The following is a 23,643-nucleotide window of genomic DNA, read 5'->3' on the forward strand; positions in this document are numbered from 1 at the left end:
ACTCCATGCCGACGTGGATAGTGGGGGTATGAAAAGGTCGTAGGACGCGTACCGCCGCCCCTCCCGGGCTCGCGGCGCTCGCCACGCTTCGGGTTCACGTTTATACTTGGGGGGTGGCGTGGGGGTGAATTTAAGCATTGTAAGCACCCATTAGGTTGCTTAAAAGCACCCATTAGGGTGATTATACAATTTAATATCGTATATGGGTCAAAATTGCATCGCATGCCATCGGGTGTATGGCATGCGATGCGATAAAAAATCGGGCGACTAATTATCTTGGGCGCCGTGCTAGTACACAAGTACCGAGGAATCCATAGGAAACCTTCCTGGCAATGGCTGGTCACACATGCTTGGCCTGACACCGCACAATTATAGTAGCGCAGCTGGCCACTGAACCACCGTGTAAAGTGATTAATTTCCAAAACAGTGAGCACTGGGAGAAATACAAATTGATGTAACCTACCATAAAGGACTGGTGAATGTGCCTACTCACTAGGAGGCTCCTAGATTTAGCAAACTCCTATTTCTCACACACATCCCCAGTTTGTAGTCCAGGACGTCATGATGTGATTTGAAGCAGATTGCACGTTAAAGATACCTCTATGTCAATATACAACTAGTTGGCTGGTTGTAATGAATATCTGGTACGGTACAGTATGGAAGCAAATGAAAATCAACCATTTGTTACCAAACCCTGGAAAACAGTCGAAATCAGTCAAATAGACAATCTGGTTAAATGGTTCAGAGTTTTTTTTTTAATTGTCTGAACAACTGATATTTTCTGATACTGACATATGGAAGCAAATGGTTGATTGTCATTTGCGACAATACATTACCAGATTATTGTTACAACCAGCCAACTAGCCAAATGGCTAAAAAGAGGATCTTAAGGTGTATGGCCAGCTTTAGCTACACCTACACCTGTGTGATGACATGTCTTATGGCCCCATCCCCAAGACGTTCCACTTATCCCTGTCCAAGGATCTCCTGGAGTGGATACATACAATGACAGAAATATGTGTGTGTGTGTGTGTGTGTGTGTGTGTGTGTGGATAGATAGATAGATAGATAGATAGATAGATAGATAGATAGATAGATAGATATACTAGGTGGCCTGTGTGAAAATTTTGCATGCGAATGTGACAAAACTACATTTTTCACTTTGATTTTTAAACAAACAATACAATGTGCAATTCTAAATGAACAATTCACCAGAAGCGGAGAACTTAATCTTTACAATGGTACATCATTTATCGATTTTAGTATGAACAGAGAAAAAGGGATAATCACAAAAAATCACCTTCTAGAAATAATATATACGATATTGCAGCACTGATTGTGCTCTCAGTACTGGCCTTCATCTGTAAGAACTACATTAGTGCAGGGAGCATTTCACCCTGACCAGCCTTAAATGTACAGTAAGTGAACAATATGTGATAGAGTCACTACACATACAGTAACACATGTGCTTTGACTGGTACTGTAAGTGAAGTTACTCTGGGTACCAGAGCCCTTTCTATATTGTATTTTTCGGCTAGCTCTCATTCTTGGGGCATCTGTACACATATTATCCCTCACCGTGTGAGCTTTAGCCATTTCTTAACGAATGGACCTGAGGTTATACCACAAAACTAAGTATGAGCTAAAGATGCTGGGACTATAAACAGGAAATGACAGCACTAGATTAGTTTACCTCCCTAAAATACACATATATTATTAAAAGTTATTATATTAGTTTAGCATTGGCTGAAGGCACCAAACATCAGATTGCAACTACTGAGAAACATCATTAGTAGTAGCCGCCGGCCCATGTCAGCCATCATCAACTTTTATTGCGCACCTGCTGTCTAGACATCATTATCCAACAGCAAAAACATGACATTATGATTGTTCACACAGTACATTTTCTTCATCCCTCATACCCAACCTCATAGATGGCTTCATCAGCCTACAGCCCACTCAATACACACGACCAGCCAGGGACCTACTGTATTTACTGACAACATCTATATCATGCTACAGCCTGAAGGCACCTAATGATGTTATTACAGCCTGTAATCCTCTACAGGAAGCTGACATAGCTGTTTAACCTTGTATGAAGCTTAATTCTATGGTTAAAGGAGAAATACAGCTTATTATCTTCGGAAGGGTTTTGAATTTGCAGCCACATATCAATGATACTGTAAGTCATCCACCTAGAGCAGAAGGGATGCAGATTGTGAAAGTAAATGGTAGAATGCTTGTGTGGCAGTACCAAGACATATAGATTGATGAAAAATGTTTGGACACACTTTTAATTTACATGGTAGGAAGCCATATTGTTTCTGGAGTAATTTATATTCATTGCGTAACAGCACAGATCGTTGCTGCAGCATAAAACAAAGTTGGGTTTAAAGTGGTCCTGGAGAGGGGATGGAACTCATTTAGTCTGCCACCTAATCCCTCTCCTTAGCCTCCCCTCATTGGGCAGAGCCAGGACCAGTGATAGGGTTTATGTTTATGGCCCCGCCTCCCCCCCCACACCTGCAAACTATAATGCTTTTCTCTTAGAATTACTATGCAGAGCCAAAAGTGGAGGTTGAACTAGTTCCATCTCACCATTACAGGTGGTAGAACTCAGTTCCACCTTGTCTCCCCTCCCTTTAACCCCTGGGTCCGATCTCTTTCCTCTTTGCCACAAATCCTCTTCTACATTCCCAGTCATGATATCCTCTACTTGTTTTGGGGATAGACTGTTACATGTATTTGGCTACAGATATTTGTTTTAAACATTTTAGGATATTTACTCTCTCTCACTCTACAAATAATTGCCTTGTATAACTGTTGACTGTTGTAAAATAAGTAAATTAATGTAAAGCTTAAACTCTCTAGTTGTAACACAAGGTATATTTGTAAGTAAAAAATTGTAGTGTAGATGTATTAAATCTAAGCTTTGGAAAGAGGTAACATGGAACGAGAGTGAGAGACAGAGAGAGAGAGAGAGAGACAGAGACAGAGAGAGACGGGGAGATAGAGAGAGAGAGAGTGAGAGAGAGAGAGAGAAACTGTCAAACAAACAGCTCCAGACTGGCATGGTGACATGGTAATTAGGAGCTGGCTGGCTGGTACATTATCTCTACTGTATCCCTTTTCAAAGCTTTGTACATCTCCCCCACAGGACAGTATGTTATCTTTGAATCCAACTATGTAAAGATGTTGACAATATGTGTGTTTTTGTAGCCAATGATATGTGAGAAAATTCTTACCTCATAGAGAACTTTTCAACACAATACAGGACCTCTACTGAAGATTGAAAAAGTCCCTTTATGGGATGAAACGCGTTTGGTACACCAGCCTTTTCCAATTGTATATTGTTTTTACAATAAATTGTGCTATACTCTAAGCACTAGTCTACAGCCTTATCATTCATTCATTCATTCCTCCTGCCGTCCGATCGCCACACCAGGATACATCCAGGACAGGAGTGCATGCTGCTTCAACAAGACCTAAGGGTAAGTTGCTACAGCAGCAACCATTCTGTTATTTGATTTATTCTGACACATCCTCCTTGCATCTGAGGTACCAGAACTACAGCCCAGAAGCAAGCAACCTATACTCAGAACTCCCAGCCTCAAGTCCCCCTGGTATAAAGAACACTCTTCGAGGGACAGGTTACCTAAGGTCTACAGACCACACCGGTCCTCAATTATCTCCTCCCAACACCCAGCCTACAGTTTTTGCCCACCTGCCAAAAGTACACCATCAGTGACTCTTAACCCTTTCCACCCCTCACGGCAACCCCAGAGCGCCAGCACCACCCAATTCCTTCACTTGTCCTCTACTGAAGATGCCTAAATATTTAGGTAGAAGTTTACATATACGTTCAAATAGGAGGTGTGGCTATTAAATAATGAGACTGCATCAACACACTACTGCATCCTTATTGGTCAATGCCGAGCTGTCTTAACAGCTAGTCATTTTCTTCTTTACCTCAGTAACTGATGCAAAATGGGTTCCCTTGAGTATAGATTCAACTTAAATGAATAAGTCATTCTGAGCTAGGCCTGGCCAGTATGGAAGATGTTCTAGCACTACATTCTGTTTTTCATCAAAAAATGCATCACAGAAAGACCTGAGTGGGCTGAAATTAGAGATGTGCAGGTTTGGTTTTATCCAGATTTCTTCAGTTCTCACAGCGGGATCTTATTGCCAATTGAAAAAATCTGAATTTGCGATAATTTGCTGATAAGAACCGAGTAAATCTGAACTTGCACATCTCTAGCTGAAACATTGTCCTGATGGATTATGAAACCAACTCTGGCCTTTTTCTTATGATTCTTTCCCACAAAATTTCTAAAACATTTTCGTAGTAATACTGATTTACTGTTGTGCCTTCAAGGACATAGTCTGCCAAAACAAAACCCTTGATACCATATATAAAAAATAAATGAATACACAATTAAAACAATTAGCATCGCTTGGAATTTGGCTTTGCTTTGACGTGCTTTCTTCATTTTTGGTGATGATGGTGTTTTCCAGTACATGAACTGGCAGTGTGTCTCATGCTGGAAGATCCATATTTCATCAAGGCTAATAACTTTGTCTAAAAAAATGGGAATCCATTTGAATGTGTTCCAAAATGCCTGGCCAAATTCACTTTCGATTTTCTTTCTGCTCATCAGTGAGTAGCCTTGTAACTATCTTAGCACAAAAAAAATAATGCTTGTTACGATATGTTAAGACTGATACAAAGTTGCCTAATAGTTTTCTTGTCAACAGTCAATTCGAACGATTGTCAAAATGTTTTCCACATCTTTGCTTGCTTGTGATATGCAAGGCCTTCTGGGAAATTCATTTTCTTCAACATCCTCACAACCATCACTAAATACAAAATCTTCTGTGTCAGTCAAACACACTTGAACATAACATACCTGCCCTGTAAGCCACGGTTAGCATACGTCTAGTTTTCAATTAAGCATTTTTATGACACATGGGAAAAACACAAGTTCTTGAGTGTTGCTCGACATTAAATGTCTGTGTCAGGGGTTAAACTTGTAAAACCATTTTGGGATAGTCCAAAGCCAATGTTTCTCCACTTCCTTTAAACTCAAGCAGTATGCTTTATTTATATATTATTTTATTTTAAGTACAGTCTTGTTATTTAATAGCCAAATCTCATCTAAAAAGTTGTGTCCATTTTGTATATGTGAGTATTTGCAAGATTATTTTTATATTACCTTGTCCATAAAGTTTTAGCAGCCATTTAAAAACTGTATTTTGTGTATCTTGACTGTCTAGCACCCGCATCTCTCAAGCTAATCCAAAGCAATAGTTAGGGCAATAAGGTCAGTTTATTGTGATCCTCATAATGGCCCTTATTCTAATTCGGACGGTACGGCCCGCGTGCGGCCGTACCGTCGATGTTTTTACTCTGCACATGCGCAGAGGTCAATCTGCGCATGTGCAGCCCCCTTCGCCGCAGACGTATTTCGTCCGCCGCAAAGGGGGCGTATAGGGGCGTGAGAGGCTTCATGCCCTCATTTCCCTATGTGTACGCCCCGCGTTTCATGGGCGTTCCCATGCAAACGCGGGGCGTATGCATGGTAATGAGGGCATGACGCAACTCATGGGGGCGGAAAGCTGACGTCGCCGGATGTCAGCTTTCAGCCCCCATACAAGCTACCACACGGACGATTGTCCGTGTGGTCTCAGCTTGCGGGAGCTGCCGGGGCGTGCGGACCTGCCTTCGATGGTCGACGACCATCGAATGCAGGGGGCAGCTCCCACCATGGTGGAGGCGTACGCCTCCACCATTTTTATGCGGATCGCCAGCCGTCCGTGTACGGACGGCCGTGGCGATCCGTAGGGTGGGCGGGGATTGGTTTGTGCGGCCGGAGCCCCGTGTGCGGCTCTGGCCGCACCAACCAGAATAAGGGCCATTATATGTAGACATTCGACCTGTCTGTATTGCTTTATATGAGAACACCATAATTGTTACTCTGGAAGTTCAGAGTTCTTTATCTCAGATTAAACAGACGGATTCTTCTATGTTAAAGTTATATGCATTTAACCACATGAATCTCTACACAAACGGCTTACAATGCATGTCAACAATCGTTCTTTTTAAGGAGAAAATCTCTTTTCAGTGATATAAGTAGTTTTTCTCACAGCCTCACAAGATATCCTCAAGCAAGGTGAAGGGCAAGTTGATCCTTTGTTGGCTCTCTAAATGGATAGGAATCAGGCGGCGTGCGGTGGGGTGAGGCAGGTGAGGCACAGCCTTTTCTGTCATACTAGAGCATATGCTGGCACTTTGAATTGATAAAGTATGTCAAAAAATACAAATAATTTATAAAAAAATCTTATTTTTATTATTCTAATAATTTTTATAGTCAAAACGCTGGAGTAAAAAGTGTATGGCAGGTGAGGCAGTGCCTCACCTGGCTACCTTTTCTGCACATCCCTTATCAAAACTCAGCAAATCTCCAGCAGTACACACTGCTGCACATGTGTATAATGCTGGTATGTACCCCATGGCTCATATATTGTGTGCATATCTGGCTCTGGTACTTGCCAGGGACTCTTGAGCCATTTACCTCACCGCACGTCCATCAGCAAAGGGACAGTTGTAGCATTCATTGACAGCAACTTACATTATAGCAAAGTTTATGTCCTACAGTAACTGAGCTTATGAAATTTGTCCAAAATCTTGGAACACAAATGAATCACTGTGGCCAGAGCTTGGCCTGCCATGCTTGCTCGGAGCATTCTGTTTGAATATAAGGCTTCAGCTGGCATTTAATGTAGTTCTCTTCTCTGTTAAAATCTCTGCTCTAACTAGTGTGGTGTGAGTGGTGATCCAGCAACTGTGAAGGTGGCACAACCATGGCACAACAGGGAAACACCCTTCATCAGTGGTTTACACTACATCCCAAGCAGCAACCTAGAACATCATGATGTCAACTCAGCAATTACATTGGAGCATATTTATTGATGATTGAGTCCTAGACCCAATAATGTTAATTTCTTATTACCACTATTCATGGCAATAAGAAATGATCACTCAGATGTATTAATAAACACCTGCAGGGACTGGGGCTGATGTGCTGTTAAAGTGAAGGGGTCACCAATGCACTCATTTCACTTGTCGTTCAGTGCTACTGCGCATGCATGCATGCGCAGTAGAGAGTACCAGGGAGGTATCTTACAGATCCCACTCTTTGGTACTATTTGTGATCTATAGCCCATTTGCTCCAGCAGCTACCGGAGAAAGGTTTGGTAAATTTGGCAAAGGGTCATTCATGTATAGGCAAATCTCAGAGAGGTCTTGTTGACAGAACTGCAGTCTATATATCAGTTTACCATATGGATATGGTAAACTGCCCACAGAGATGTGTAGGACTTTGCACACAGCACATGGCTGTTTAGCATTCCTAAAAAGAAATATTAGCTTTATATGCCATGTGAAAAATTACAAATTGTAGGACTCATCATTTTCAATCGTTTAACAAATCATCTATATGGGGCAGCACGGACAGTGTGATGGTTAGCATTCCCACCTCACAGCACTGAGGTCATGGGTTCGATTCCCACCATGGCCCTAACTGTGCGGAGTTTGTATATTCTCCCACTACCTGTGTGGGTGTCCTCCGGGTACTCCGGTTTCCTCCCACAATTCAAAAATATACTGGTAGGATAATTGGTTCCCAACAAATTAACCCCAGAATGTCTGTGTGTACATGTGGTAGGGAATATAGATTGTAAGCTCCACTGGTACAGGGAGTGATGTAAATGGTCAAATATTCTCTGTAAAGCGCTGCGGAGTATGTGTGTGCTATATAAGAAACTGTTAATAAATAAATAATACAAATCTATAACGGTTATATTGATCAATAATTATGGCTGTGGTGTGATTATTATTAGTCTGTGACTATTTCATTTTTAACAAAATTCTGTGTACTAAGGGCCTTATTCTGGTTAGGTCGGTGAAACGTACGTACGGTCCGTTTCACCGTACGTTTCCCGTACGTGGACGGTGAGCGAAAGTCCGCCCACAGAACAGCCGCATACGGACGGTCACAAACACCGACAATGGTGAGTGGCGTACACTTGAGCGTACGCCACCGTATACGGATGGGTCTCCTCTTAGACACCGATAACTGGCGTACAACAGAGCGTACGCCACCATATACAGACGGGTCTCGTCCGTTTTCCCACAGACATCTTCCGGATATCTGCGCATACGCCACAGTGCACGGACGAGTCTCGCCTTTTTTCAATGGAAAACTCAGCGTGTATCACCAATCGTGAGCGTATGTCTGTGCACGGTGGCATACCCTTCACATACTGTATATGGCACTGCATATCTTGCCTTTCAACTATAATTAAGACAATTAATTAATTATTCTAACTGTTATTCAATAATTGTTTTCTATTAACTCAATTGTCTACCTTAATAAACACCCTAATAAAACAACATTTTAACCCTCATTACATGAATATTTATTATGTTCTAATGTTGCATTTTAATCACTATCTATGTGTCCCCACATTGGTTTTACTTTTAAATAAAGTTATGTTGGTGTTACAGTGAAAAAGTTGACACATGTTGACTTCTGTGAATTGAGTGTCCTGGTTTTTAAAGTATACAAAAACACTTTCGGAATGGGTGTAGATGGTTATAAAATAACTACCTTGACATATATAAGCAGGTCTTTGAATGAATCTTACCTAAAATGAAACCAACCTTTACATGTTGAAGTGTAGAAAGATATGCTTCCAATGTGTTTGAGGGCTGTGTGTGGCTTGCAGGTAGTGAAATAATGGTTTTCACTTAATAGGCTGCAGCATTGCTTATTACATTCAGGTGTAGTAATCAGCGTTAATTAGCAGACCCAGGCGTCCGCTCTCATACAGTATCTCTAGGGGTGGTCTGGAGATATCTTTGGCGTCCACCTGTTTTTGGGCCAAAATGCACGGCGCGTTCGCCGATCGAGCGGTTGTAGCACCGTACATTTTTGGTGCACACCCCCGTGTACGCCCATGTTTACGCCCAGTTTTCCTCATTATTCCAGCGGCTCCACTAAAAACGCCCCCATGCCGCCTACAATGACCGTACTCTTGCGGACAGGTTTTTTCGCACAGAAAGACCCGTCCGTGAGCGGTGTGAGGTCGCCGCACATGCGCATAGTGAAAGCTACCCATGCGCAGGTGAAAAAAAAAGCCTGATCCACCCGTATACGTTCCCACCGTACCAAGCAGAATAAGGCCCTAAGTGTAAGGTGTAAGGACAGTGGTAGATGTAACCGCTGTCCCAGTAAGTGTCATCCTGTGCATTTCAAAAGCCTCTCATACTGCGCATGCGCACAGGGCCCTATTCATGTTTATATGCAATGACACAACCGTAAGGATGTCCCAATCCATCTCATTCAAATTCTTAAGCAGCAGGAGACATCTGTAGAAGATAGACACTTGTTATGTATAGCGGCGACCCGAGGACTGCATCTGGTATTATTTGCAATGGTTTAAGGGACTGGTCAGCAAGCATTAGCTCTCAGGCTGGCTGTAGAATCTGGACACCATGATCCAAACCTTAAACCAGTCACGCCTTAAAAATGGGGGCCCTGCTCCCCCCTCCCTTAACAGGGGACTGGTTCTGTATATACGCAAAACGGGTCCTGTACCTGCACAGGCACAAAAACATTGTATCTGTGCTCAGACCATCTTATCTGCGTACAAATATAAATTAGGCCCACAATTAGTAGATTGCCCTGGTATGCATATAGCACTTACAGTATGTCACTATTGATAATAATGGGGTCTGCAGTTGGCATCCCTAATTAGCCTTTTGCTGGAGATTTCTGTGAAATCTTCTGCATTTCGGGAAACATACAATTATGCAGAAACTGCAATTTCTGCATAATGTATGACAAATACAGCTTAATAAATAGGCCCCTTATGTAGTATGAGAAAATATAGCTTTTATTTGGGGAAGTGAAGTGTACAGTTTACTTCATTTAACAAGTTCCTATGGAACACATACTGTAGTATTCTCATGGTAATTGCTTGTGGACGGCTGACTCCACTCTAAATAAGTGACAAATACAATTACGTCATCATTTAGTGGCAATGATTTCTACATGATTTTCTTCAGTAGATTTGGATCTCACCCTAATGGAGCACAAATAAGGTACAGTAAGCAAAAGATAGTATTTTGTAACTGTGTCAAATTGCTGTTGTGTTAGTGACACATTTATAAAAAGAGAATCGTAGGCTGCATGACTTAGTTCTTGCCAATGATGATTTGTTGTTTTGACGCCATTAGTAATAATTATCTACTTTTATCATTATGTAAAACTGTTGTGGGCATATTGCCCTCTGCCAGTCAAAATAGGTATTGCAACATTCAATCATTGGAGTAATGGTGATGCAAATGTGAAGACAGCAGATGGCACAATTTGAATTGATGGGGTAATATCTAGAGGTAGCGCAGCATATTAAGTTGTATGTACGTGTAGCTTACTGCCAATCATTTATCTGATGTATGTTTGTAGCCAGCTTCCCTCACTAGACAGTCAGTGATGTTATATGAATAGCCTACCTCCCAGCTGCCTTCACAGGACTGCTTCTTCAGACGCACAGTCCAGTTCTCTGGGCTGGGTTCCAGGCAGTGCTCCATTGACAAGATAACAGGTTGGGTAAGGAGGACTCCGGGAGGCCCACAGCTGACGATGGGACTCAGGAGCGTCTGGCAGCCGGCTAGAGGTAACCTCAAGAAGAGAAGGGAAAGGTAGAAGATGTGAGGCGTGAGTGCTCATCCAGATATCTGCTGCTGTCTGTAGCTGTTACTGTGGTGGTACTACATGTTGCAAGCACCTGTGCTAACTTTGTTTTCATGTGTGATCAATTTCATATACTGTAGCTGAAAACCCAAAGGTTCTACCACTGGCTAAAAATACACAAGGTTTGCCTTGTGCGTTAAAGAACACACTCGGTGGCCACTTTATTAGGTACACCTGTACACATGCTCATGAAAATATGTAATCAGAGACTTATGTGGCAGCAACTCAGTTGTGGTTGGCCTAGCACCAGAATGGAGAAGTAACACAATCTAAATGACTGTAACTTTGGAACACTTGTACAAGGCGGATAATGTTGAGTATTATTAATACAGAGACAGATTAGATTAAGCTGACACAGTGGTGGTGGAACTACTAGCCTTGCAATAAGCGCATTAGACCGGGACGGCAGCAATGAAAGGGCTCACAGCTGTGTCATTAACAGTACCAATTATGAACTTGAGTGACTCATTACAGTATGCTGGTTGCAGTGAAGGAGTGGCCTCTAAATAAGAAGCCTATCATGGTGCATGTGGGACACCCTTGGCAGCCTGATCAGGGACTGGCACAGTGACTGCTGAGTGCAGTAACCTTTAAGCAACTCATTTGATATCACTCACTGCCACCGCTAAGCACATGCAGTGGCATTCAGGCCAGAAGCAGAAACAGCCAAGCAGCAAAACCTAGGGATGAACATAAGAATCCCAACATCAAATGATGGCTGGGCATCCGCTGTTGAATCTTTAGATGCAATGGTCATTTACCAAAAGAGTACGATACAAAGAAAATTGATATAATATGCACATGAACAAAAAAGAGCCATCTTTGCACATGCGCAAACATCTCCAGTGTGGACACGCATACGCAGAACCACTGCAGCATGGCTGGCTGGGGGTAGGACACCATCAAATGTTTACCATTTCATGGAGGCCACCAACGGAATAACGCCATTGAATGGTAAAACAACTAACATCGGAACAAAAACAATGACGGTTGAGAAACATTGTGATATCAGCCTCTCTAGCGGCACAGTCTATCCTGCACTAGAGATTTGGAGGAACCATCAAAGGAGATTTGCTGTGTACCTTGGCCTCTTCGATAGAGGTAGGCCCAAAGGTAAGTAAATTAGTGAGGGAGTTTGTAACGCAACATTACAGAAATATTTGGGTATGGGGATATTTGTTTATTTTAATGAATAGGCACATATTATTGTTAGAATTGTATTGAATGGGAACATACTATTAACATTCTGATTATTATTTTACTGAATGGGGCACTGACTATTTTCCTAAGGATTGAAGATTATTATAATTCTAATTCAGAGATTATATTATTATTTTCCTAAAGTAAACACATATTACTATATTAGATTAGAGGGGGCACAAATGACACTTATTAAACTAACAAATAGAGTAATTAAGGCACATGTCCTTTCCCTGGTAATCAGCAGGCCCAATTGGACCAGTTCTCTTTAATATCTGTGTGGGTGACATTGCAATGGTATTGAAGGGAAATATGCCTTTTTTGCCGATGGCAGAAAGATCTGCAACAAGCTAGACCATCAGAAATGGTATATAACACATGAGTGAGGATCTAAGTAGACTTGAGGAATGGTCAAATACTTGGCAATTACAGTTTAATGCTAAACAAATTCAAAATCCTGAACCTGTGTCTCATAAATCCAAAGTTGAAATATATTATCAAGGCTACTATAATGGAAACTACTGAGGAGGAGAGGGAATTAGCAGTCACTATGTCAAGTGAAGCAATGCAAAAAAAGCAATGAGAAAGTCAGATGCTTGGTTGCAGAAAAAAAAAGTAGTAATAATGCCACTGTATAGGTCACTGGTCATCCAGAACAGTGGTTCTCAACCTCAGTCCTCAAGGACCCCCAACAGTGCATGTTTTCCAGGTCACCCGGCAGTTGCACAGGTGCACTCATTACTCACTGACCCATTTTAAAAGATCACAGGTGGAGCTACTTAGTTCACCTGTGATTCTGTGTGGAGACCTGGAAAACGTGCACTGTGGACCGAGGTTGAGAACCACTGATCTAGAATACTGTGCCAAGAAGTGGAATAGCTTCCTGTCCGAGGTGGTAGAGGCTAAGAAAGTACAGATATTTAATATGCTTGGCATAGACAAGGTTGCAACAAAATACTAGCTGCCTTGTTTTTCTATAACATGAGGTGGGACCAAATCATATTTTTGCCCTGGAGAACTCTGAATGTTTTTCGGGTGGATAAGGGTCTTACCCAGTGAGAAAATAAATTGGCAAAGGAGTGTACATTTATAATTTACTGTATTTATCTTCTGATAAACTTATCATTAGGTAGTGGGTAAGAATGTATTGTTTCATGGGCATATTTTCACTATTTAATAATTGTACTGGAAAAAATTCACTGACATTTGTTTTGCTTTTACGTTTCACATTCTTTGTATTATTTTGTGTTTGGAAGGTTATTGGCGGATACTCCATTGACTTTAATCTACTAAGTGCATTGAATGTAGCATTCAGATAACTAAAGTACAATACTACTGCAATATTGGAATGCAGGAAAACATTATGAGTGGGCGTGGGGTCATTGGAAACAATGTTTTCTTCTTTCACACCTGTTTTGTACATCATACAATCAAATACTAATACAATGCACATTTTATTGAGTGGATATAAAGATTAAAGGGTCTATTTATCTTCTGCATAACTTTATGAATTGTTGCTACTGTATGTACTAATAGCATAATGCAGGAGATTTCACTAAATATCCTAAAGAATTAGTGCTCAAGATTGCAGAACCCATTATTATAAATGGGGACTAATGTCTGACCCCTATTTACCAAACAACAAAAATTGAAGTTTTGCCTGTTAGTTAACACCGACTTCAGATAACTAGAACTGCTTTAAGCCAATGGAGGCATTCTAGCAAGAGAGGGATCTTCTGATTATCTCTTGCAGCCTTCAATCATTGGTGGAAACCGACACTGCACCTTTGCAGAGTCAGTTACCCCCACCAATGTGAACAATCACTCCAAAATGCCGGAGAAGTTGCATGGAGAGCGGTTATCACTACCATATCCCTGCAAGTTAATTTTAGTACATAGATGGGATCTTTTCATACAGAATGCAGTTATTCGTACATATAGCCCTTAAAACAGAATGTTTAAGCAGCAGTATCCCTCACATGATGCCAACCCCTGGACATTGCAGCTGAACTTCTAACTCTATTCATTGGGATTCTTTAATAATTTTGTTAATTTTATTTTATTTATTAAATTTTAAAGCAAGATATACAGCAACCCCTGAGTGTTATTTAGGATTATAATCGTCAATATTCTAAGCAGTAGAGCCCGGATTACTTTATTCACAATTTCTTTGTTTTCCATCTTGTCTGGGGAGAAATAGAGGTGATTTTGATTGAAAATTACCTATGACCCCCCAGAAATCCGACTGTGGGGCCTGTTTCAGAGTTGATCGCAAATGTGAGAATTTTTTAGTGGACTGCGAGGAGTAAGCCGCCACCCAGACAGATCAGCTAATCAGCATCCACTCGCAAATCCATACCATCAATTTATGGACCATGGAAAGGATTTTAATGTCTGTGCAAATCTAAATACAGATGGAGCTCCTCTCATTCATCATCTGGAATCGACAGAATGCTTCCGCTGGTGATCCCCGGTGGAGAGACGCTCCACCTAACTGGGACGCGCAAGCATCTCACATGCATGTGCATCAGTCACTCGCCAGAAACCCTGCCCTTCTCTGCTTCAGGAAGATGGGCTGAGTTAGGGGGTGTGCACGGGGAGGCGTCGGGGACAGGTGGGGAGGCAGCGGAGAGCTCCGTCGGAACGGGGCACACGCGCCCCTTTACGGCGGCTGGGGATGGCAGAGTCTAAACAAGAACGGCTCCATCTGTAAGTCTGAAGCTTGCACTAATCTGCAACTGAGACAAACTGGAAGTGGTCATCACTGATGTCACAGACCCTGCTCAAAAACAACATCACATGTTTTTTCTGATGCACCCATAAATGGCAGGTTAACGCTCCCAAATGCCAACTTCCTGTCAGTCAAACTGCGAGAGGATTATGATCCATAGGCGTTTCCTGGTGCTAGTTCTCCATGTATGCGTGATTCGATCAGTACGCATGCACAGTCATTCAATTATCGATTTGTGAATTCTCACATTAGTGATCAACTCTGAATCAGGCCCTATGCGTGGTCGGGTTAAACTGTGACACACTGACACTACCCTATTCCTATATGGGCTTGAAGCAGGCACGGCATACAGTGAGATGAAATTAATATAATGTGCAATCTGTTCACTCTCTGGAAAATATCATTTTTATGCCAGATAAATGCTACAATAGCTGCAGAAACCTACCTCACATCTTCCTGTTTGTGAAGTGTCAGGTATATTTCATAGATTTTTCCTCGGGGAATGGCATCTGGAGGTATAAGCAAGCTGAGGCCTGAGGTAAAATAGACAGATTATCACTAATACACAAACATATGTACAGGCCTACACATACACTACCTGACATGCATACAGAGAATTACATATGTGACATATTCTTAAGAACACCACTAATAAAAACTATGGGCCTTATTCTAGTTCACTCTTTCTGACAAAATCCTTCTTAGATGGACAAAACCATGTGCACTGCAGGGGGGCAGATGTAAAATGTGCAGAGAGAATTAGACTTGGGTAAGTCATTTTGTTTCTGTGCAGGGTAAATACTGGCTGCTTTATTTTTACACTGCAATATAGATCTCACTTTGAAGTAAAACCCCACCCAAATCTAATTCTCTCTGCACAAGTAACACCTGCCCCACCTGCAGTGCACATGCTTTTGTCCATCTAAGAAGGATTTTGTTAGAAAGAGTGAACTAGAATAAGGGCTTATGTCCTGCTTGAAATTATAAAACAGCAATCATATTAATAATAATAATAATAATAATAATAATAATCATATTAAACTGAAACTATATAAAAAAGTAATGCTAGTAATACATTTATGGCTCTATTCCTTGTTCTGTCAATAAACCCCATTGATTGGCAGATATCGATAATCAGCAATACTGTACATCGGGATCATCAAAAAACAGCATGCTAAATTAAATACCCCTGACTCGCAGATCCAGCCATTGTTTGGATGGAATCCTTAAATCAAGGATACACCTATAAATTTTATTATCAGATATAAGCAGATAAACACGTATTTATTATGTTGCATTATTTCTTTACAAATCTATTAATTATTTTTTACATTCAAAAATGTACATACTGTTGTATAGACCAGTGGTTCTCAACCTCGGTCAAGTACCCCCAACAGATCACATTTTGCAGGTCTCATCACAGAATCACAGGTAAAATCATTAGCTCCACCTGTGACATTTTGTATATCTGACAGTGAATAATGAGTGCAGCTGTGCACCTGCCAGGTGACCTGGAAAAGTGCACTGTTGGGGGTACTTAAGGACCACTGGTATAGACCATCAATATATTCACTTGTCAAGATCAACTTGCTAACACCTAAATAAATATACAGTACCAGTATTTGGGATCTTCAGACGTCCTCCTAGAAAGTTAAAGGTCCCGTATGCCATGTTGTTGGATCCACGAGGCAGGGTGCGAAAGTAGCTCTGGGTGGAGAGACGTGGCAGTGTGTGGCTGTGTTCCCTTGGTAACCCTGGTCCCATAGGTGGTAGAAGATGTCCATTAGTTAGCTGGAATTTGTTACTACCATCTTGTCGTAGGCACAAGGATCCCTGATAAGTCATTGTAGCAGTGCTGAGATCAGGCTGAATGGTCAGCAAGTGAGCCTGGCCTGTTTAAACAAAACACAAATAATATTTATCTGCCTCTCCTAGTGTAATATGAAAATTCTATTCAATAAAATTATTGAATAATTTAAAATGAGAGTTTGACCGCTTTTGTATTACTCACCCTGCTTAGTATTACTGTTGTACTACTTTTATTGTTAATAGAATGACAATTATATTATCAGGCCAGTGTGTTTGGAAGATCAAGGATGGTTCAGGGCAAAGAAATCATCCAGTCATCATCTCGACTGTCCATTAAATTTAGTTTTATGCTTCTCAGACAAGCAATGAAATTAGAGCTGTATGTTGCTTGATAAATTACCTGGATGCATCGCCTCTATACAGTAGTATTTTTTTTACTAGTGAAAACAGGAAAAATTACAGTATATCCACTTAAGATAACTTCACCTCTTAAGTGCTTTGTAAGTGCAGTACAACAGATTAAACTGGATTCTAGGGGAATTGTCAGGCAAGCAGGGGAGGGGTAGAGTAACACAGATATAAAAGAGAAGGGCAACAGAGATGAGGAAGATTTTGGTATAAAAAAAAGGAGCAGATCTCAAAGAGTTGCAGGAGAGAAAATGGCAAGAGTGCGATACACGTGACATGCAATATGAATAGGCACTCTGAGGGACAGGGAGGAGTCAAGGGGACAGCATGGAGGGTGTAATGGTTAGCATTACTGCCTTACAGCACTGAGGTCATGGGTTTGATTCCCACAAGGGAAACAAACCCTTTTGTATTCTCCCCGTACTTGTGTGCGTTTCCTCCAGGTACTCCAGTTTCCTCCCACAATCCAAAAATGCACTGGTAGGTTAATTGTGCATGTGGATGTGGTAGGGAATATAGATTGTAAGCTTCACTGGAAGCTTGGGGATCACAGACAGAAGAGGTGGGAGGTGGTGTTAAGAGGTAGAAACAGAAAATGAAGACTTCCTGCCGTCAACTTCACCACTCTCCCTATATGTGCAGCTATCCTCTGCCCCAACATAACAGCAACCAATTGTATATAAAAACAGCCAGATGTACAAACAGAGGTTAACAAATGACCCTACCTGCTTTGCCAGGCTTCAGGCTAACAGGCTGGAAAGCAGCTGTAAGGATGGAGGAATCAGCCACATCAGCATCCAGACCCTCCTTTCTGCGCCAGCACACCAGTATCACTGCTAACAGCAGCACTAGGAACACAGCCACTGCCACCACTCCCACGTACAGAGCCACATCCTCAGGGGCACCCACAGCTGCAGCACCCAAAGAAAGAGAAATGAGACCAAATGAATATTTGTGCAGGAGATATATTGCAATAAGCGAACAGAGCATAATGCTGTCTATTAAAATGTAATCTATTTAGAACAGTTTAAATCCATGGGCCATTGACATTGATTTTCCTAATTGTAATCCCAATATTATAATGCTAATGCACAAAACAGTTCTAATGGGCTTCTTATAAGAAAAACTGCTCCATTTCCTTTAAATCATCCCACAGTAATCAGAACCCAATGCTCTGCAGAGTAAGCTGAATCCCTTTATCCTCTGCACACTGTACAAAACAGCTCAGTTCTGCCTGACATGTGGGCTCGCGTTGACTAAGCAATCACAAGGCCAATATGCCTATCACTCTCAGCCGGAATGCGATTGCTCTGGTTGTGTCCTGTAGATATTGCACACCACTCATGTGCCTAAGCCAGGCATTTCTACCACGGTCCTCAACGCACACCAGCAGTGCAGATGTTAGTGATATCCAGGCTTTAGCACAGATGCTTCATTCAAAATTACTGAGTTACTAATACCCATTTCAGACATACTACCGGGGATTTTAGACCCGGTTCAAACCCGGGTTTTTAAAAATCCCGGGTCCATTGCAGGTGCGCAGGACCAGAGCCTTTCAGACATACCCTAGTCCCGGGATTGTGCGCGTGCATGTGAAAAATCCCGAGATTTTTCCGTATGTCTGGAAGGGGTATAATTAAGTCACATTTGTGTAAGCATGTACAGCACTAAAATCTGAACTGTTATAGATATTACTGAATGGATCAGGCAGCGTATTCTCCAGTTGAGCTGTCAATCACGGTTGACCACTGCAGCAGGTGTATGGGTGGCCTTACACACAGCACAGTAAGCATATATCTTTAGACTTATTGGCCATGTTGCACTGCTGACGCAACATATCTGTGAACGATGTCATTCACAGACATATCGCTGTTATGCACCTGCCAATGGACCAGCGATATATTGGCCAGTGTGTACAAAGCATTAATGTGCCTTGAGGACTAAGGTTGGGAATGGGGCTAATGTAGTCCTGTTCACTGGGCTGCAAATTTGGACCTCAAATGTTTATCGAATGACTGCACATGCGCACAGTATGCTGTGCGCATGTGCGAGGTCCCCGTGCTAAAGAAAGACCACAATGGGTAGCCATTGCTGGCTGGTCGCAAGTTGATTGACAGTTGAGGGTGCATTTGTAGGCAGCACCCTGGCGTTTTCTGTGAGCGCCGAATAAGAATGCAGGCGGGCCTGTCCGTGGGGAGGGAGGGGCGCTGATGTCTTTGTATTAGACCACCATTATCTTAATGCAGAATGTATTTATCAACCAACCAACCTTATTGTGCTACGTATCTGATAATGCAGCACAGAATATGATCCTGCACACTGCACAGCTAGCATTGTATCTACTGAATATACATTTCATCCATTCAGTGCTGATGCCTTTTATAAGTGTGTTGAGACTGCTGAAGAAATGGCTACAATAGAGTCATGCAGAATGATGGGCATCTATTGTAACTAGAAGTGTACATATCTATATTCACGTTCCAATATTCAAAGACATGATTGCAACTGAATGAAAATAAAATATATTAGCTTACAGAAAAATCAACATAACAATCCCTGGGAGAACTGGATCAGTTTTGGATTTTGAGTGGGGCATTTAATTAATCTGTACAATTCCTTTAACTCTTCCTTTACAGCACACATTAGTACATGAGAGATCTTGACTGAATCAGTATTGTCGTCTGCTTAAATCATGAATTATCACTGATTAAACTGAACAAGTATTTAAGAGCAACCAGACAAACAGACGCATTACAGCAAGCAAATGAGAATCAGGTTGATGAGGGATCAAAGACCTATGTATAAGCAGTTTTAACCTCTTTAGTTCACTTACAGGAGCTATAATTGGAAGAATAATGGCTCATTCACTTACATAATTACCAAGGGATTGTCGGACACAAAGTACAATTTATACATGTCTCAATCTATTTATTTGTTCTTACGGAATATCTGCCATAAAGAGGTATTTTCTACGCAGGGGCATAACTCCCAGAGGCAATTGAGTCACTTGCCTCTGGGCTCCAAGGCCTACAGAGGAACCTGCATGTACAGCAGCACCTGTGTTGTTACAATAAGATCCATGTGTGACTCCTGCTATTTCAATGGAGCTCTGCAGTACACTCAATGCTGCTGCTGCACAGTGAATTGGCTCTGTCCCAGGAGCCCTACTAACACCTGCAGGTTGGTCGGACTCCAATAAAATGGTGGGGAGGTGGCCACCAGATGGGGATGGGGACTCAGAGAGGGGGGTGTAGCCATACCCCCGTGAATGAAAAATAACAAGAGGGAGAGAGATTACAGGCTGCCGCTGCCCCTGCCTCTCTCCCCAGCTCAGCACAGGGCACTGAGCAGCATGTGCTAAGCTGGAGAGAGAGGCTGTGTTGCGGCGGAAGCCTGTAACCCCTCTCTCTGCAATGGGGGAGGGCGACCCTGGCCCCCACCAGCAGACCTGGACCTGGGTAAAAAGGACCCCCCCCCCCCCTTCAACACCACTGTCAGCAGTAGGAGGCTGCTCATTCTGGTACCACTCAGCCGTGTTGCCTCCCCTGCCGCCACTACCGGACTGTGAGATAGAACCCACCAATGACTAAATCTTATGCGTCTGACCCAGACACATTGGCTGTTATCATACTTTTTTTTAAGGGCACCAAATTCCAATTTGCCTCCGGGCCACTGGGATGAACGTACACCTCTGCTTCTATGGGAATAACAATATTTAGCATTGCAGCAAACTTACAAACCCTGCTAGCATATACCCGCAGGAAGAGCAGCCTGTGGTACCCGCCTAAAGTAACAATCTGTACGTTACATGGATTGCCATCGGCAAAACAGTAGTTTGATCCAGAAACATAAAACATTGCCTTCATTCTCCCAAGTGAAATATGTCTTTTGAGAACTGATTCCATAGAGAACACAGTTAATAAGTATAGATTGTTTTCAGATTCAACTCCCTTTGAAGTCAGGATTAAATATAGCATCATTGAACTGAAAGAATTAAGGACAGAAATCAATGGATTACCTATGGACACATTATTTTTAAACCTAGTTTAATCAGTGGTGAAAGTGAAAATATAATTTTATGAATATGGTGAATAAATCACATTTAAATATATACTAGAGTAGCCCTCAATTGAAGAGGTGCAGGTTATGTGCCATGTGACGGTGCAGGTTAAGTGCCATGTGATCATTAACCTGCATATATAAATGTTGCCTTTTTTGTCTACTTGAAAAAGACTAAAACTATTGTTACAGTGTTCCAGATAGGCAACACTTACTGTGCATGCAGAGTTCACTGGTGCAGTTTCGGGTCTCTGTGTCAGGTCCTTGACACTGCAGCCCCCCATTCCGTGGGGCCGGCTGAGTACACTCCCTACTTCTCCAGTGGGTGCAGTCAGAGGTACAAGAAGACCAGTAGCTCCATTCTGCCCATCCTCCACTCACTGTGTACACAGCCAACCGTTCAAAAGAAAAGCAGATATAAACTGAGCAGATCTAGCAGAGCCTAATAGCTAGCTTTCCATCTCATGCAAGTGCTTTTCTTCATATATCATTACTACTGTATGTAGACCATTTGCATGCACACCCTGTAGGACACCGTCATCACCATTCCCAGCATTTCATCATGAATACGGGAGTTATTCCTGCATATCTCCAGCACAAGCTCATCTCTTTCTCTCTATTGCTACATGATAAACCTTCACCGAGTAAGTCACTGGTAATGACCATATAAATGTCTAGACCCATGTCCAGTCCTGTCCTTGTTACAAAGTGCTTAGTTAACCTTCATACGTTCCTATAATGCTGTTCCATTACCTCAAGTTACCGAGCTCAGCATTTTCTTGGTATGCTTGAGTATATAAGAATTACAATCTATCTATCCATCAAAATATCTCTCCCTGTGGCATCATCATACATCCTGGCAGGCAGACAGTGGGAGAGCTATCACACATCGCTTTTCTATCTTACCGGGACAAAGGGTGGTACAGGCTGTTTTCTGGATGTTCTGACCCTCACAGAATGAGCCTCCATTCAAAGGTGTGGGGTTAGTGCAGCTCCGACTTCTCTTCTGCCAACCTCTTCCGCAGGTCGTGCTGCACAGAGACCAGTCTGTCCACGATGACCATCCTCCATTAACTTGGAAAAAATATATGAACAGTACAGTACAATATAGATATATTCACCAGTCTGTCTGTTGTAACCTGTTACTACTCAACCAACAGGGGAACAGTTTATGTCCTAGAATCATATTTATTTAGCACCTTCTAGAAGATAATAGATAGTGGGTGAGATGTACTGAGCCTTGAAAAGTGATAAAATGGGGAGTGATAAACCACCAACCAATCAGCTCTATGGAAGTCGAGTTACACACACGCCATTTTAGGATAGTATGGCCGCCATTTTGGTTCGCAGAGTTGCGCAAATAAAGTTTCCATACCCGAGTATGCGTGGCAAAGTGGGCCAGAAGAGTAGCCATACTATCACACATAAATTCATAAATACATACTGACCCTAAGTAAAATATAGTTAAAGGTTTAGAACGCCACACATAGCTTAGTTAGCCCTGCATACATCTATCTGTATCGTGTTTAGTACCGTTCCGTTCAGTTCATTATGCGAAGTATTCCGGTCATTGCGAATATTCCGCAATATACACGGCTCGATAGTTATGGACATAATCCATAATCCAGGGACAGTTTCTGTTGAAAGAATGTAACAAAGAAATCCAGATGAAACCAGTTCTTATCACTGCTGACGCCGAAACCACCGAACAAAGGACTCTTAAAGTTCACTCCCCTGGACCTAGCCAAACCAGGTGTATCAGCTTACCCCCCAATCACAGCTGACCTGACATTCGACCCCTGACCAATGAGAACGGCCTTTGACCTCCCCTTTCTGACCCTATAAGATAGGCGACCCAGAGCAGCCAAAGTCTCTTCGGCACATCTACTTTTCCCTGACCTGACCACCGGACTATAGTTCATCCCTGAACGATAGTGAGCTCTGACCGGACTACACTTCGCATATTTGATGAGAACGGTAACGGTTGCATTAACGGTAGTTATCCTTATTGTATTGATTGGCTGATTGTGTCTTGTATCTGTTTTCTTTCCCCTTAGCAGAGTCTGTTTAGTATTCATTGTTAGTATATTGTATTACTTGTTATACCTGTTTATTCTTATTTCTGTAACCCCCTTTTGTCCATTAGGGACTCAAATACAACCTTTTTACGGAGCTCTTATCTCCTTATTTCTATACAGTGGTCGTGTCTGTTTATTCGCATAATAGCGACAAGGTATATTACGGACACTGTCCGATAAGGTATATTCGCAGTTTAGAGACAATATACTGCGAAGGAATCTCTGATTAAGGTACTGGTTCTCTGTGTACATAATACAATAAAAGGTACACTACGCTGCGTTACGCTTTGTACGCACGTAGTTAGGTATAAAGGGTACGTTGGTTGCGGACTTATTACGTAACCTGCGCTGTTCACTTATTGTCTCTCTGGTCATATTTAATCGCCATTAACAATTGGGGGCATCGTCCGTCCGCTCCACATTCCAGAACTCAGTACCAGGCGTGCGACCCGACCTATACCAGCAAAAGGGTGGAAGTATTTATTTGTTTCCATTGCTGGATAGGCCGAGTCCGCGGCGGTGCGGGGTTCGGGAAGTG

At 42.1% G+C, this 23,643-nt stretch overlaps 1 protein-coding gene across 4 annotated transcripts in view; it reads right to left on the minus strand.

Annotated features, from left to right (window-relative positions):
• The window catches only part of UNC5A (unc-5 netrin receptor A), a 307,237-nt gene that overhangs the window by 22,142 nt on the left and 261,452 nt on the right, over positions 1–23,643 (minus strand). For 2 of the 4 annotated variants that reach the window (XM_083182136.1, XM_083182133.1), the window contains 6 exons: positions 21,934–22,101; positions 21,241–21,407; positions 17,694–17,886; positions 16,368–16,643; positions 15,197–15,284; positions 10,580–10,748 (listed from right to left, as the gene is read on the minus strand). In XM_083182136.1, coding sequence (XP_083038262.1) covers positions 10,580–10,748; positions 15,197–15,284; positions 16,368–16,643; positions 17,694–17,886; positions 21,241–21,407; positions 21,934–22,101 — 1,061 coding nt within the window. The remainder of the gene's footprint in view (positions 1–10,579; positions 10,749–15,196; positions 15,285–16,367; positions 16,644–17,693; positions 17,887–21,240; positions 21,408–21,933; positions 22,102–23,643) is intronic. The other 2 variants (XM_083182134.1, XM_083182135.1) reach the window with 2 other exon arrangements.

Source organism: Crinia signifera, chromosome 4 (assembly GCF_055691185.1).
Source record: "Crinia signifera chromosome 4, ASM5569118v1, whole genome shotgun sequence".
Classification (NCBI taxonomy): Eukaryota; Metazoa; Chordata; class Amphibia; order Anura; family Myobatrachidae; genus Crinia; species Crinia signifera.